Raw genomic sequence first — 13,388 nt, forward strand, 5'->3', positions numbered from 1 at the left:
AGCAGTCTATCGCATGGTACGTCAGACGTGTTTGCGAACCATTCGCGACGGTACGGAGTCCACGAAGGCGCCTGTTCCACTCTCAGCCCTCGCTTTCTGCGAGTAAACAACCCGCCAAACAAACACACAAATATACCCACCCAGCGCATTCGAAATCGCCATCACTTTCACCACGACCCCTGGCCCACGACTCTCGCCTCGAACGGCGACACACGCTTCATCATGTTTTCATGGATTACCGGCCCGCGCATCACCAATGTGATTGAAGACCTCCAGCCTGGTACGTCGCACTGTGTTACGCGCCTCCCTGCGATTTGCTAACAGCACCAGAAAACAACTACGAGTCCACTTTTATCGAACCTCCAGAGACGCCGGCCCATCAGTTCGCTGTCAAGGCTTTTAAGCATGCCATATTCGGAACACCCGCACCTGAGGAGGCAAAAGATGCTTCAAAGAAAAGCGAACGGAAGGCAAGGATAGATGCAGCAAACGCAAAGTTCGAGCTCCCAGCACCTAAACAGAGCCGCCCACCCATATCACCGTCAAAGCAGCCAGGCGGCATCCTCATGACGCCAGGCACCGCAAGCAAGGGAAGGAAGCAGGTGTCATTCGGGTCGCAGGTGGTAGATAACGAAGGCAAGCGCGACAACATTGGCAAGACCGGCATACCCAACGACTGCCCTGGCAAGTTCCCTAGTCCTTGGACGCCTGGCACGCACCTGAAGCTTGACCCCGAAAGTGACAAACGACCGCGTACCCGCCTCACTGAAGCCCTACTCGACGCGCGGACGACCACACAACCAAAATCGGGGCAGAAGCCCAAGGCAAGGGACGACAGCGACATCACAATAGATTTGGGTGCCCCACGATCCGAGTCTGGCAAATACTGGAAGGAGCAGTACGAAAGCTACGCGGAAAACAGCGAAAAGGAGATGAAGAAGGTCATTGCCAAGCAGCAGCTTGCAAAGAAGTTCGCCATGAAGAAGGATGGCGAAGCCACAGAACTATCTACCAAACTCGAGCAAGAACGCAAGCGGTACAGACAGCGAGAGCGGGATCTAGAGCAGCAGAACAAGGACCTCCAGGAACGGCTACGCCAAGCGATGGCCGAGAGCATGTCTTCGAGTATCGAAATTGCAGCGCTGAAAGCCCGCATCATAGTCTTGGAGGCGTCAGGTTCAATACCTTCCTCTGAGCTTCAACAGAACAAAGCTCCGTTCGAGATATATGAGGACGCCAGTAGAGATCATGCACGATCGCCCACACGTGGCTTGGAAGTGGACCCTGAGGTTTCGTATGCTGCGAACAACAGCATGGCTTCATCTACCAAAGAGAATTCGTCACCCAAGCCCCGCCGTAACCGCCGTGGTACTATCCCTGATACTCTGAATCGACCAGTGCTTCCGTCCAGACTAGGAACAGCAGAGGGCGAGGCCTCCATCATCCTAGGCAGATCACCCCGTGCACCGGCACGTCCATTTGAAATCACTCTAGAGAAGGCGCCTGCACAGCCTCAGCAAGAGCAACCGCAGAGATCGCCACTGAAAATTCGCAGGCCAGACCCAGCCGACGAGAACAATGCGCCAGCCGCAACTCTGCCCTCCAGTCCGTTGCCGATGCCATCGCCAGGTCTCGATCCCTGGATGGATATCAACAATAGTTCGATAGCGCAGATGGACAAAATGGCTCTACCAGTCTCTACTGGTCAGCCATATTCACGACCTGAGTGGAATCCGCCACCAAAACAGCATCGAGTGTCGAGATCCGTATCGCAAGTCAAGTCAACGGAGACAACCAAGTCAAGCGAGAAGGCTGTCGTGCCTGAGAAGAGCGACAAGAAAGTCGAACCCACGCGACGCAGAGAACGTGCGATCGAGAAAGCCACCCACGTCTCAGAGCTTGAGGCAACATCGGTTTCGTCGAAGAGAGTCGAAAGGCAAAAGCTAGAGGAATCCAAGACTGACGCATCCTCCCGTTCTGTTCGCAGCGATGCCAAGTTCGATCTCTCGAAGGTCACCGCACACCATGCAGAAAGTTCTGCACAAGTGAAGCATGATCGTAGCCAGATGCTACCTGTCGACCGCAAAGAGCAAGCGAGAAGACGGCTCGAAGAGAGGAAGAAGTTGAGGAAGGCCGGTCCTTCGATTGTTGCATCTTGATCGTTAATCCGAACATTGGGTACTAGAGTGTTTTGTTGCATTTTCTCCGGAGTATAGGATTACCATGGCTATTGGGTTTTGGGTCATTGCACGATACCTTCACATGCTTCATCGTTTACAGAATTCAATTGAATATTCATACATTGCTTCATGCACCTCGTACACAGCGCTCTACTATGCAAAAATGGGGTATCATCCCAAACGCCATCGAAAATGCTCCTTCGCTTATGCTAAAACCTTATTTCTTCCCCGCAGCAATAAGCTCCAACGCCTTGTAAACCGGCACATCGGTCTTCTCCAACTGTGCTCGTTGATAAGACGTCATCTTGCCTAACACATATTTGCTCACGACATTCGGATCCCTACTCTCTGGTCTCCCTATCCCAACGCCTACTCTCCACCATTTTACTCCTCCAAGGCTTTGTTGACAGCTTTTTATGCCATTGTGACCTTTCGCGCTGGCGCCGCCGTCGCGGACGGTCACTTTGCCTAGCGCAGACTCAAGTTCGTCGTGTACGACTACTAGTCTGCCTTCCAACGTCGCACTTCCAGAGGCCTGCCGTAAACCACGTAACCACTCGTTGTATGCCCGGAGTACGCCACTCCCACTGACATTCATCAATGACGTGGATTGCCAGAACGTCCAGTCATCCTCTGTGCTTTTGTCTGTTGCTACTCTTCGGTACCCGGTCAGACCAAATGCCATGTGTGTAGTCGGAGGCCGTGACACTAGGCCTGATAAGCCTCTTTGAAAACCTTCATAGCGTTTTGCTTCGGAGAGTGCGGAGGTGACAATGTGCCCTGCGGAGTGTAGTGTATTGGCATACGCTGAGCCTGGGTTGCCGATGGAGGCTACAAGGAGAGGGTAGGCGGTTTGGGCAGCGGGTTTCGCCATTGAGATTTCTGGCGGTACTGTTACGGACGAAGCGTCAGATTCAGCAGCAAGCCTGCGATTCTGCTTCGGGGACTTGTTTGAAGGTTTGCGGGGTTGGTTCGCCGGAGTCTCGGTATCGGATTGCGTAGGCGTTGGGAGGGCGGAGTCGTGCCTTTGCTTCTCTTGTTTGCGTTCTTCTTTGCGAAGCTGCTTCCGCTTTCTTCGTCTGGCGGCTGCTGTGGTGGGCTCGTCGCTGCTGTAGTCGCTGTCTTCCGGTGGTGAGGCTTGGACATTTTCGTGGAGATCGGCGGCAGGGATTAGCGAAGCCGTAGGGCTCGCCACGTGCGCACGTGTGGTCGCGTCTGACATGATATGGGATGAAGAGAGAGTTGCGACGGTGATCGCGACAAGATTATGCGGAACGAGCTTCTCTTAATCCAGTCAATAACTTGTGCTTTGACTTGCTCTGTGAAGTGAGCCGCGGGACGTCATAACAGGCGCTGTGAATTGTTCCGATCACAGCCACACGTAAGAGTCATAGTGGATTGGTAAGGGCGCTGCACCGCAAGCCGCCCTTTTCAAAATGATACGGATATGTCATCATAGGAGAAGTATAGCTTTTTGCAAACTTCTCGGGTGATTAGCATGTGGATAGTGATTTGAGACGCGAATCGGAAGGTACAGATCGTGAGATCTCTTGGCGTACATCATTGCTCAGGAACAAGGGTCTCGGTGCCGCATTTCACCCTAACTAACGCCGATGACATCCGCCACCTGCGCGCCGACAGCCGTGTAATCAGTAACTTCTTCAACTACTCACTCAAACAAGAGCGTGCACATCAAAACCTCGTTTTCTATCTCTTGGTCATCTCAACATGTCTGAACGGCCGGCAACACCACCACGAGCGACTCGCTCAGCGGGCAAGCTTCCGCCTAATCCTCCCACCCCCGAGCAGATCAGGCGCATGGAAGAGGCTCGCCTGAGAGCAAAGGCGCAGGCGCAACAAGCACAAGCATCGAAGCCTACACCAGCGCCTGCCGCTGGTACCAAGCGAGCGTACTCCTCTATCACGGCCGCGCAGACTCCAGCGACCCTTCGCAACGCTGCAGCGGCATCACCCGCCAAACGCGATCAAAATGGCTTCATACAGCCACCATCGAACGACTATATCCAACCGGCGAAGAAATACGCGAGATCGGACTTCATCGAATATGATTTCAGTAAAATGACGGATACGAAGGGTGGTTTCCTAAGCACCGTAGACGACCCGCACAACAAGGCTATGTGGAAAGGGCAACAAAAGGAAGAGCAAAAGCCAGAGGGCGTATCAATGGCAGAATGGGAAAGGGAGCGTATAAGACGGAAGCTTCGTGCCAACAGGGCCGGTCCATATGAGCCTGGTATCTCCATCTTGGACACGGTCAATGGCAAAGAAGAAGAGGATGAGGAAGCAGCACTGCTTGAGGCTGCTGAGAACGCCGAGATCGAGAGTGGGACATTCAAAGGCAAATATGGCGATGGCAAGCGTGACGTCAAGGGCAAATGTCGGGAATGTAACAGTCTCGAGATCGATTGGAAGTGGCAGGACATATTCGGCATCGGCATCTGCAATATCTGCAAGGAGAAACTCCCAGACAAATACTCTCTCCTCACCAAAACCGAAGCGCGAGACGACTACCTCCTTACCGACCCCGAACTCAAAGACGAAGAACTCCTACCTCATCTTGAACGACCGAACCCGCATAAACAATTCTTCCACCCCATGCAACTTTTCTTGCGTCTTCAAGTCGAAGCGTATGCTTTTAGTCCGCAGAAATGGGGCTCAGCAGAAGCATTAGATGAGGAGTACGCGAAAAGGCAGGTTGTGAGCAAAGAGCGGAAACAAAAGAAGTTCAAGAACAAGTTGGAGGATCTGAAGAAGCGGACGAGGGTAGAAGCATACAAACGCGCGCGATTAGCGGGTGACGGCGGTGAGGCGCAATTTGGGCAAAAGATCAGAGGCAGGTACGATAGGCATGAGCACGAGTGGGGCAGGAGCGTACTTGATCCTGAGACGGGTATGACAAAGAAGAGGTGTGAGGAGTGTGGGATGGAAGTTGAAGAATTGGAGTTTTAGATAAGCTCGAGTGGCATGGCAATGCGTCGCGCCAGATGATACCCATATTTGCATTTCTTGTCCTTTACATCCATGGGTTGGTAGCAAGCGTTGTGTAGTGAGTCCTTATACCACATTACGCCTAGCGTAGAATGTGGAATTGACTTGCATCTTGTCAGCGACCCGCGAGACGAGCCCCACTTCGCCTCATCCCTAACACCTGCCTTGAACGCCATGAAGCGTCCAATTTCCGTAGTCACATGTCATAGTATATATATTGACAGATTGAACTCTTAGTCATCGAAACAGCTTAAGGGCCGGTAACTCAGTGGTAGAGTGTAGGACTGCAGTTCACCAATAAACCGCCTTCCCGAAGTCACCGGTTCGACTCCGGTTCGGCCCTTTCTTTTTTGCACTATGTCCTTTTTGCTCGCTCTGACAATCTCTCTTCTCTTCCAAGAAGGCTGGAGTTGGTTTGCGGTTGCGACAATCATTTTTGCTTCGTGGGCGAGCACGGTGGGCCAAAGCTGTGTACGCTGCTCTATGATATTGCAGGAAAATGATAAACACATAGTCTACTACAATCGACTATGGCTTCGTCGAGAACCGGTACTGGAGTTGCAGATGCCGATAAGTCCGTCTGATGCTGTTACACACTATCTTTCCAATTGGTATAGTATAGGAACAGTGCATAGCGATAGGAATGTTTGTGAGGACGTTGAAATACAGTCAGACGGCTCGTCGATCGTACAACATGTTCTCCGCACCGAGCTGACCTCCAGGTGCCATTCAGTACTAGCGTCGGGTTTAGACACAATAATGCCGAAGCATTACAACACGAAGCGCAGCATATATGTAGACACCCTTGGCTCATGCTTTCGAATATCTCGATTTGATGACCGTAAGACTGCTTTCCCGTTTTGTACCCCGATCAGTCTCCCTCAGCACTGCACCAAGGTCGTCGTTTTCACGAGTGCATCCAAGATACTACGCGTCCGCAATGTCGCCTATTCCCATCGTCGTCTGTGGCAGAAACCCAAATATCGCAAAGGCCGTAGCTGAGGGCGTCAAACCAGAATACGATGGTATGCTTGGATATCTTGGTCGAACTAGTATGTGCGCGGGGGAATGTAGCTAACCTCATCATCGTTCAGTAATCCACGTCAACCTCTCTGTCGAAGAAGCAACATCTTCAATCCCTCTAATCATCTCGTCCAAGACCCCACCCAATAGCTCATCCAACATCGGCTCCCGGAATTACGGCACCAGGCCTGCTGTCGTAGCTCTTGGAGGTGGTTTCAACGATGAGATGTTCGAGGAGATCAAAGGTTCTTGTGGAGATGAGAAGATGGTATGGGTGCGCACTGATAAAACCAGAACCGGCGAGATGCCGGATTTCAATGATCACGAGGCGTATGGAAAGGCGACCGGAGCGCGGCTGAAGAAGTGCTTGGATGAGTTGAAAGTGGGGAGGGACGGCGGTCAAACGGAAGGGGTGTGGTTCTTCTAACTAAGATTCGAGTATATCGACACGAGCAAGTGCATGGCGTTCCTACAGTCATTTTTGTTGTGGACACTATCTCAAGGGGCATGCGCTAAAGTCTCTTCTGCATCAGCCAGTACGTGTCGTTTTTTGGTTCCGTTAGAGAGAGAATATGGGATACTAAGGTCAAAAGAGAAGACCTTGCGTACTTCTACGAGTACTTCGGTGCCGCTGACATGTGATGATTTTGGCTAATTTCCAGCATGATCCTTCTACTCGTATGTTGCTCGGTCTGCGCTGTGTTTGTATCGCCACATGCCTCTGGATGAACAAAATCGGCCATGACATGTACTCATGCAATTGATGTTTCAGGGAAGCGCTGGGACTAGTTCGAAACCATATGATAGTTGTATCTAGACTTTGGAGTACCAATTCGAATGGGCCTTCTTCATTATATGTCTCGCAAGGGCAAGAAGTCGTCTCATACGGCGTTGTGGTCGTAATTTCGAAGAAGTACAAAGTGGTTCATAGCAAATTTTGGAACATTTTCTTAGAATGCGATATTACAGAGATACAAAGAGGGCGCAAATCAGGATGCGTTTTATACCCCGAGTACCGAGGACAGTACGGACAACGCATAGCGCTGGCATTCGGATGTTGAAATCTCTTTCGTCAATCAGGTCATTCTTTTACTGGCATTCGTCTTTCGAGCTCCTCAATCATGATCTCGAGACCTCTCATCTTTGGTGTAACGATTCGAGAAACGAAATACGTTCCTTGGAAACACCAAGTCGTCTCCAGGCATACACCGTGAATTGAGTATTTTTTGTTTGGAAAAAGAGCAAGATTCACACACATAGAAACTTTGTTTCTACATTTTGGGAAAACCTAAGCAACTGAGTACGCTATGAGAAGGCAAGAATCTTCATGAGAGAAGGGAAGGACTTATATGTTCACCGATCTAACCCAGTCTCAAGTACTTAGCACGACTATGCAGCTTGGATACACTCGATTCAATAAGGAAGGTTTGTCAGAACCATGTCTCCTCGCGAGTGCCAGCGCACATATTGCATCTTCGCTTTGTGTTCTTGGTTATGTTCGAGAACTTGGGGATCTCACGCTGTATCTAAGACAGTCGCAGCAACACACCAACATCACGTGTGATCATAACCATTTTAGTTCGTTCCCGTGAGTGAGGCCGTTTGGAATTTGGGCGGAAAAGGAAGGAAAAAACATGCATGTTGCTGTGGCGCACTTTCAATCAGCAAACATACCATAAATCTTCAGCCTTTTCGTACTTGTGTATTACGAGAGGGGCCGATAGAAATAACTGCTCACGAGACGTGTAATGTGCCTACATTTAAGAACCAACTGGAGAGAATCAAGATCCATCCTTTGGTACCCGTGCCTTGACATGTTCTCCGAGTCCAACATCACACCATCTTCACCATCGATGCGAGCTAGACCGGCCATAACCCAGGTCGTTTAGCCTTTTTGTCCTGCAGCAGATCGACTCCCTATGGCCAACCTTCGAGTTGTTTTGAGGATTTAGACTTGATTATGACATGATGCTGTGAAACGTCCAAAAAAGGAGACCTTGATCCACGATCAGAGTTATTGCAAATGTTGGGCAAGAAAATCAGAACAGACCATGCGCCGTATCTTATGTCGTTTTGGTATTATGTGGGAAATGGTTGATATGCGAAGAAGTAGAATGGGAAGGCGAGCGTATGGTATTATACACTTTTAAGTACCAAGCTCGGAATCCGTGCTCAATCTGTACAGTAATGTCAGCCTTAAAATCATCTCAAAGAACATCCATGTATTCACAAAGAACCAACACCACGTGGTTATGGGAACATTCGAGAATTTGTTTGAATCTTTCATTATTCTTCATTAACACTTAGCGCTTTTACCGCGCAAGGTATCTATCATTATCCACCACATTGCTCTAGTACTTGTTCCAGTACTGGCCGCGACCCCTCCTCTTGCCCTTGACATCGGCCTGCTTGACAACAAAGACACCACGATCAATGGTGTTGATGACAACGTAACCAGATTCAAAGGTGTAGGCGGACCAGGTACCAGCGTCCCAGAGAGCGTCACCGCCGCCGGGCTTGACATCATCCGGAGGGTAGACATCGAAGTAGGCAATCTCCTTGACCTTGGAGCCGTCAGGGAACTTGGGGATGCTGGAGACGTCAAGGATACGGAGACCGGCCTGGTAGTTGGATTGGTAGTCAAGACCGTCGTAGACATATTGGTTGTGGTCGACAGAGCGGGTGGTGGTCTTGTAGTAGCCGGTGACGACGGGCTTCTCAAGGTTCTGGATGTCCCAAATGTAGGTCACAGCGAAACCATCTTTGGCGAGACTGTCAGCAGCAGTGCGGTTGGGGTCGATTTGGCCCTCGTCAAGCTCATCGTCCATGACGATGTGAGTTTGCCAGTAGGGGTCGAGAACCCAACCCTGATGGGTGTAGGAAGCTCCGACGTAGGGTGTGCGAGAGATGATGGCACCAGCGTTACCGAAACCCTTCTTGTTGGTGACGTCGTAGATGGTCAGGGTGTCCTCGTTGTAACCGTAGCAGATGTCACGGCCGTAGTACTTCTTGTGAGGTCCACGGTAGACAATGCATTGAGCGTCATGAGTGTAGCCGTCCTGGCCGTTGCAACCCTCAACGTAAGGCTTGGTGGGGTCGTCCATGTTGATGAACATGGGTCCACCAGCACAGGTGTCGTTACGACCGGCACGACCGCCAGCACCGCAGGCAACGGCATAGTTCTTCTCTTCGTTGGCGACGACAGTGTGGGTGCGGCCCTTGATACCCTGGTTGATGTCGACAAGGGCAGTGTCCTTCTTGATGTCGAAAGTGTAAGGCTTCTTGGGAGAGAGCTTGAGCAGCTTCTTCAGGTCAAAGACCTGAACGTGGTGACCAACACCCTCGGAACCAACAATGAGGCTGTCACGAACGACCTTGATCTCACGCCAGATAACGGAGTCGTTGTTGGCGGGAAGGCGTCCAAGGTACTCCAACTGACCGTCCTTGGTGACTTCGGAGAAAGAAGCACCGTAAGTCTGACCGATGGCGATCTAATTGGAATTAGTTTTGGTTCGCTCTTATCCAGAGGATAATTCGGTATAACAGGGATTACTTACGAAGTCACGGCCCTTGTGCGACCAACCCCACGAGCCACTTCCATCGCCAATGGCATCACCGAGCTCCTCGTGCGTCTTGAAGTCGTACAGATCGATGTTCTTGCACTGTGCTAGTGTTAATTGGGAATGGTTTTGGTGGAATGATCTTTCTTACCTTGTAGGTTTGGTCGGCATCTCCCTTGACAGCCTCAACACGGCCGTCCTTGCACTCAATCTTGTTCTTGTTGGAGCGCTTGTGGGAGAAGCCATTCCAGCGCTTGCTGTCGTAGTTGCCAGCAGCGCGTTGCTTAGCCCATGCCATCTCCTTGCCGGACATCATGAGGTCCATGACCTCTCCAGAGGCATATTGCTGGTGGGTAAAGCCATGAGCGGCGACCAAAGGCAGCAAAGCCGCGGTGATAGTAGCCCACTTCATCTTTGCGAACAAGACTGCGGATTGACGGTTGGCAGTTGATGATGATCCGAGATCCTGGGAGCAGGTTACAACAATTTATATATCCCCCCCTCTCTGCACCACCCTCTCGGAAGCACCGACCTGCCATGATGCCGTCGCGTGCAGGACGCGGTAGATGACTATCATGAGCAGACCTTCCTATCGCAGGTACTCCGAAAAGTTAGTATAAGCGACCAAGGCCGTATAGAAGCAACGACAGCGGCCGTTGTATGCAGCAAGGTCCTGGGCGAACCTTGGTGAAGTCTTGGGCGCGATTTTTGCAGGCAATCGTTCATGTACGCCGAGAATAGTGTGATGCTTGGCAAGCATTCCGCCTTGGATTCGAGCATGGGAGCATGGAACTACGACTGGTGTACCCCAGTATACTGCAGGGCATGCTGGTCGAGGCCATGGCGGGGCTACACAGACGCAGTGCAACCTAGGGTGGGATCTTCTTGAGCGGAGATGGGGATTGGTAGATAGCGTAGCCCAAAGAGGAAGCTGCTTTGCTTGCCAAGAATGACTGGACCCCATGCGCGCCACGACCAAATAACCGTGAGGAGCTTTGAACCTGACTATTGATTCTAGAGAAGGTGGTGAACTGGATGGTGTAAGCCGACGATAGACTTTAGCCGGATCGATGCTGTGCGTGGATACACGAGGACATTCCAGGCAAACTTCCGTCAAGAGGATGCTGCGTGTCAGATGTCGCCATTCCGGTGCTCAAGAGTGTGCTTGAATCCGACTAAAGATGGAAAACCTCGCTCTTCCGGTCTATGCGGTAGGCAACGGAATGCAAAAGAACGGAAGTGAAGTTGAACCGAAGCGCGCCTATCGGCAGACGTTCACCCAGGCACCAAGGTTCTTATCTCGACTAATACGAATTCCGGGAAACCAAAAAGGCGATCTCCACGGTTGGCCTTGGCATGTTACTCGTTGAGTCGAGCAGCATAGGTAGCGGAGATGAGGCGGAGTATGTGGTGGCGACTGGCAGAAGAAGGAAATCGATGTGGTCAGGAGAGCGGAAGGGACAGCCTCTTGTAGCATACTCCTTCAGTACCCACTGAGCATGATTGAGGTACACTTTGAGCACAATTGAGGGTATTCTAGAAGGCCTACATATTGACAGGGTCATTGGCGCAGCGCATGACGAGCTGCATGCTTCGCGTACTTCCAAGCTCTAGTAACTTGACAGGACCACGGTCATGGTACTGCCATGCCTTTGTGCCTAGGTGATGGACAGGTACCGCCAAGATCTAGCAAGACGGTCATCTGGGATATTCGAATCTTGGAAAAAGCTCAAGTAGATGAAATATTTGATGTTATCAGGCAGAAGAGGGTGAAGGATGCGACGCTGAAGGACCGAAAGGCAGAGCGGAAAGAAGGCGCGCGAGGCGCCTCGGCTGGACTTGCCATGCAGTCGCGACATCACGTCCCTTCTCACCACCCAAGTCCTGGTGCCACGCTCCCAGCCCCAGCTTCGGCCAATCACCACGACCATGCAGCTCACCGAAGACGACCTCTATCGCAACTCCACGCAGTTTAGGAATTGGTCTTTCACCGCGCCACAACTAGCCGCCCAACGGCTGAAGATCAACGTTCAAGCCACCGAGCGCGTCAAAGCGAATGTTGCGCGTTTACGAGCCCAGCGCGGCAACGACGCCGTGGACAATGATACTGTTGGATCTGGCATAGACAAGGAGAACGGGAGCGGGACTAGCGGAACCAACACTCCAGATGGGCGAATGCAAAGCGTAACAGAAATAAACTGCCTCACCGCAGAGGAGGAACTGAAGATAGTAAACGAATTCTGCGAACGCGCAGTCGCCCTGGGGAACCATTACAGCTTCCCCTTGAACGTCGTCGTATGTCTAACTACACTTCTCTTGCTCTTTATACGCCTCCAGCACTTCATACTAGGAAATAGATGAGAGATGGTCACTAATGCATCACCAGTCAACATGTATCCAATTCCTCCGCCGCTTCTACCTCTACAACTCTCCCATGACCTACCACGTTAACAACATCCTCCGCACAATAATGTTTCTCGCCACCAAAGTCGAGCTCTTCCCCATCCACGTCTCGCAGTACGCTGAAGGCGCTGGCCGCAACGTGACCGCCGAAGACGTCCTCGCCCCCGAATACATCATCGTCCAGAGTCTCCGCTACAACCTCGACGTCCGGCATCCATTCCGCGCTATCAAGGCTGGCCACATGGAAATGCTGGAGATGGCGCATGGGAAATACCAGGGGCCGGCACAGGGACTAGGATCGAAGGAGGTCCAGGCTAAGATTTGTTCTGTTCCGGTAAAGGTTGGAGGTCCGGCGATGAAGATGCCCGAGAAGAAGGTTGAGGAGAGGATACATAATGCGTATGGTGTGGCGACTAACACCCTCCGCACTATTGCCGTGTTGACAGATGCGTACTTCCTGTACACGCCCTCTCAGATCTGGTTGTCCGCCCATCTCCTCGCTGATGAACCGCTCACGTTATTTTACCTATCGCTCAAAGTGCCAACATCTAATCCGGTTTACGACAAACTCCTGAGCACATTGCGGAAATGTGCGTCTCTTATTTCGAGCCACCGTCTTTACGTCAACAATACACTACCAGCGCCAGAGCGGGAAGCGAGGGACGCGAAGCATAAGGCAGAAGTCAAAACGCTAATGCAGAAGCTCAAGAATTGCCGCGATCCAGACAAGGCCGATCTCGTCAAGTTGAATCAGGCGCAGAAGAGGGATGCAGTCCAGGGTGATGCGCTAGAGGAGAGTAAGGCCAAGAGGAGAAAACTGGCGAGGGAAGGGTATGAGAAGGAGTCTGATGCTTTCTGGGGGCCTGAGCTCAAGAAGGCGGAGTAGTGCGATCGTGATGGTCAAAGATATGCATATGAGTTTGGCGTTCACTCGTATTAGGCGACATTGGGTGGCGTTATGGGTGTTCCTAAAGATACCAGTGTGCTCGTCAAGCGAGTAGCACAAGGAGTTTCAAGAGGGTATACAAAATCATTTCACATTGTTGCTAATTTGGCTATGCAAGATTCCAGATCAAAAGCCGTGGCGTGCTGCCTCCCGTTACCAATTACCCCGTCATGTTAATAAACCGACGTCTAACCAACTCTTTGCCTTTTGAAGGCCTTTGCATGCTCCCAATCATTAACCCGTCGCGTGTATAAACCGACGCCTACC

General features: G+C 51.4%; 6 protein-coding genes across 6 annotated transcripts; 4 read left to right on the plus strand and 2 right to left on the minus strand.

Moving 5' to 3' along the window:
* Positions 1-222: 222 nt before the first annotated feature.
* Positions 223-2,159, plus strand: AA0111_g7857 (hypothetical protein; the record flags this gene model as incomplete). The annotated part of the gene is made up of 2 exons (XM_028654240.1): positions 223-280; positions 331-2,159. 2 exons carry the CDS (start codon positions 223-225, stop codon positions 2,157-2,159), a joined length of 1,887 nt encoding a protein of 628 aa, XP_028504679.1.
* Positions 2,160-2,397: 238 nt separating this feature from the next.
* Positions 2,398-3,402, minus strand: AA0111_g7858 (hypothetical protein; the record flags this gene model as incomplete). The annotated part of the gene is made up of 1 exon (XM_028654241.1): positions 2,398-3,402. The coding sequence occupies one exon, from the start codon at positions 3,400-3,402 to the stop codon at positions 2,398-2,400; it is 1,005 nt and encodes a 334-aa protein (XP_028504560.1).
* A 506-nt stretch (positions 3,403-3,908) lies between these two features.
* AA0111_g7859 (hypothetical protein) lies at positions 3,909-5,150 on the plus strand (the record flags this gene model as incomplete). Its single annotated transcript, XM_028654242.1, has 1 exon — positions 3,909-5,150. The coding sequence occupies one exon, from the start codon at positions 3,909-3,911 to the stop codon at positions 5,148-5,150; it is 1,242 nt and encodes a 413-aa protein (XP_028504561.1).
* A 979-nt stretch (positions 5,151-6,129) lies between these two features.
* Positions 6,130-6,639, plus strand: AA0111_g7860 (hypothetical protein; the record flags this gene model as incomplete). Its single annotated transcript, XM_028654244.1, has 2 exons — positions 6,130-6,214; positions 6,284-6,639. 2 exons carry the CDS (start codon positions 6,130-6,132, stop codon positions 6,637-6,639), a joined length of 441 nt encoding a protein of 146 aa, XP_028504641.1.
* A 1,924-nt stretch (positions 6,640-8,563) lies between these two features.
* On the minus strand, positions 8,564-10,184 carry AA0111_g7861 (hypothetical protein; the record flags this gene model as incomplete). Its single annotated transcript, XM_028654245.1, has 3 exons — positions 8,564-9,703; positions 9,770-9,874; positions 9,924-10,184. The coding sequence occupies 3 exons, from the start codon at positions 10,182-10,184 to the stop codon at positions 8,564-8,566; spliced, it is 1,506 nt and encodes a 501-aa protein (XP_028504640.1).
* A 1,517-nt stretch (positions 10,185-11,701) lies between these two features.
* On the plus strand, positions 11,702-13,061 carry AA0111_g7862 (hypothetical protein; the record flags this gene model as incomplete). Its single annotated transcript, XM_028654246.1, has 2 exons — positions 11,702-12,067; positions 12,159-13,061. The coding sequence occupies 2 exons, from the start codon at positions 11,702-11,704 to the stop codon at positions 13,059-13,061; spliced, it is 1,269 nt and encodes a 422-aa protein (XP_028504643.1).
* Positions 13,062-13,388: the final 327 nt, after the last annotated feature.

The sequence above is a fragment of the Alternaria arborescens genome, assembly GCF_004154835.1.
Source record: "Alternaria arborescens strain FERA 675 chromosome Unknown contig_18, whole genome shotgun sequence".
NCBI lineage: Eukaryota > Fungi > Ascomycota > Dothideomycetes > Pleosporales > Pleosporaceae > Alternaria > Alternaria arborescens.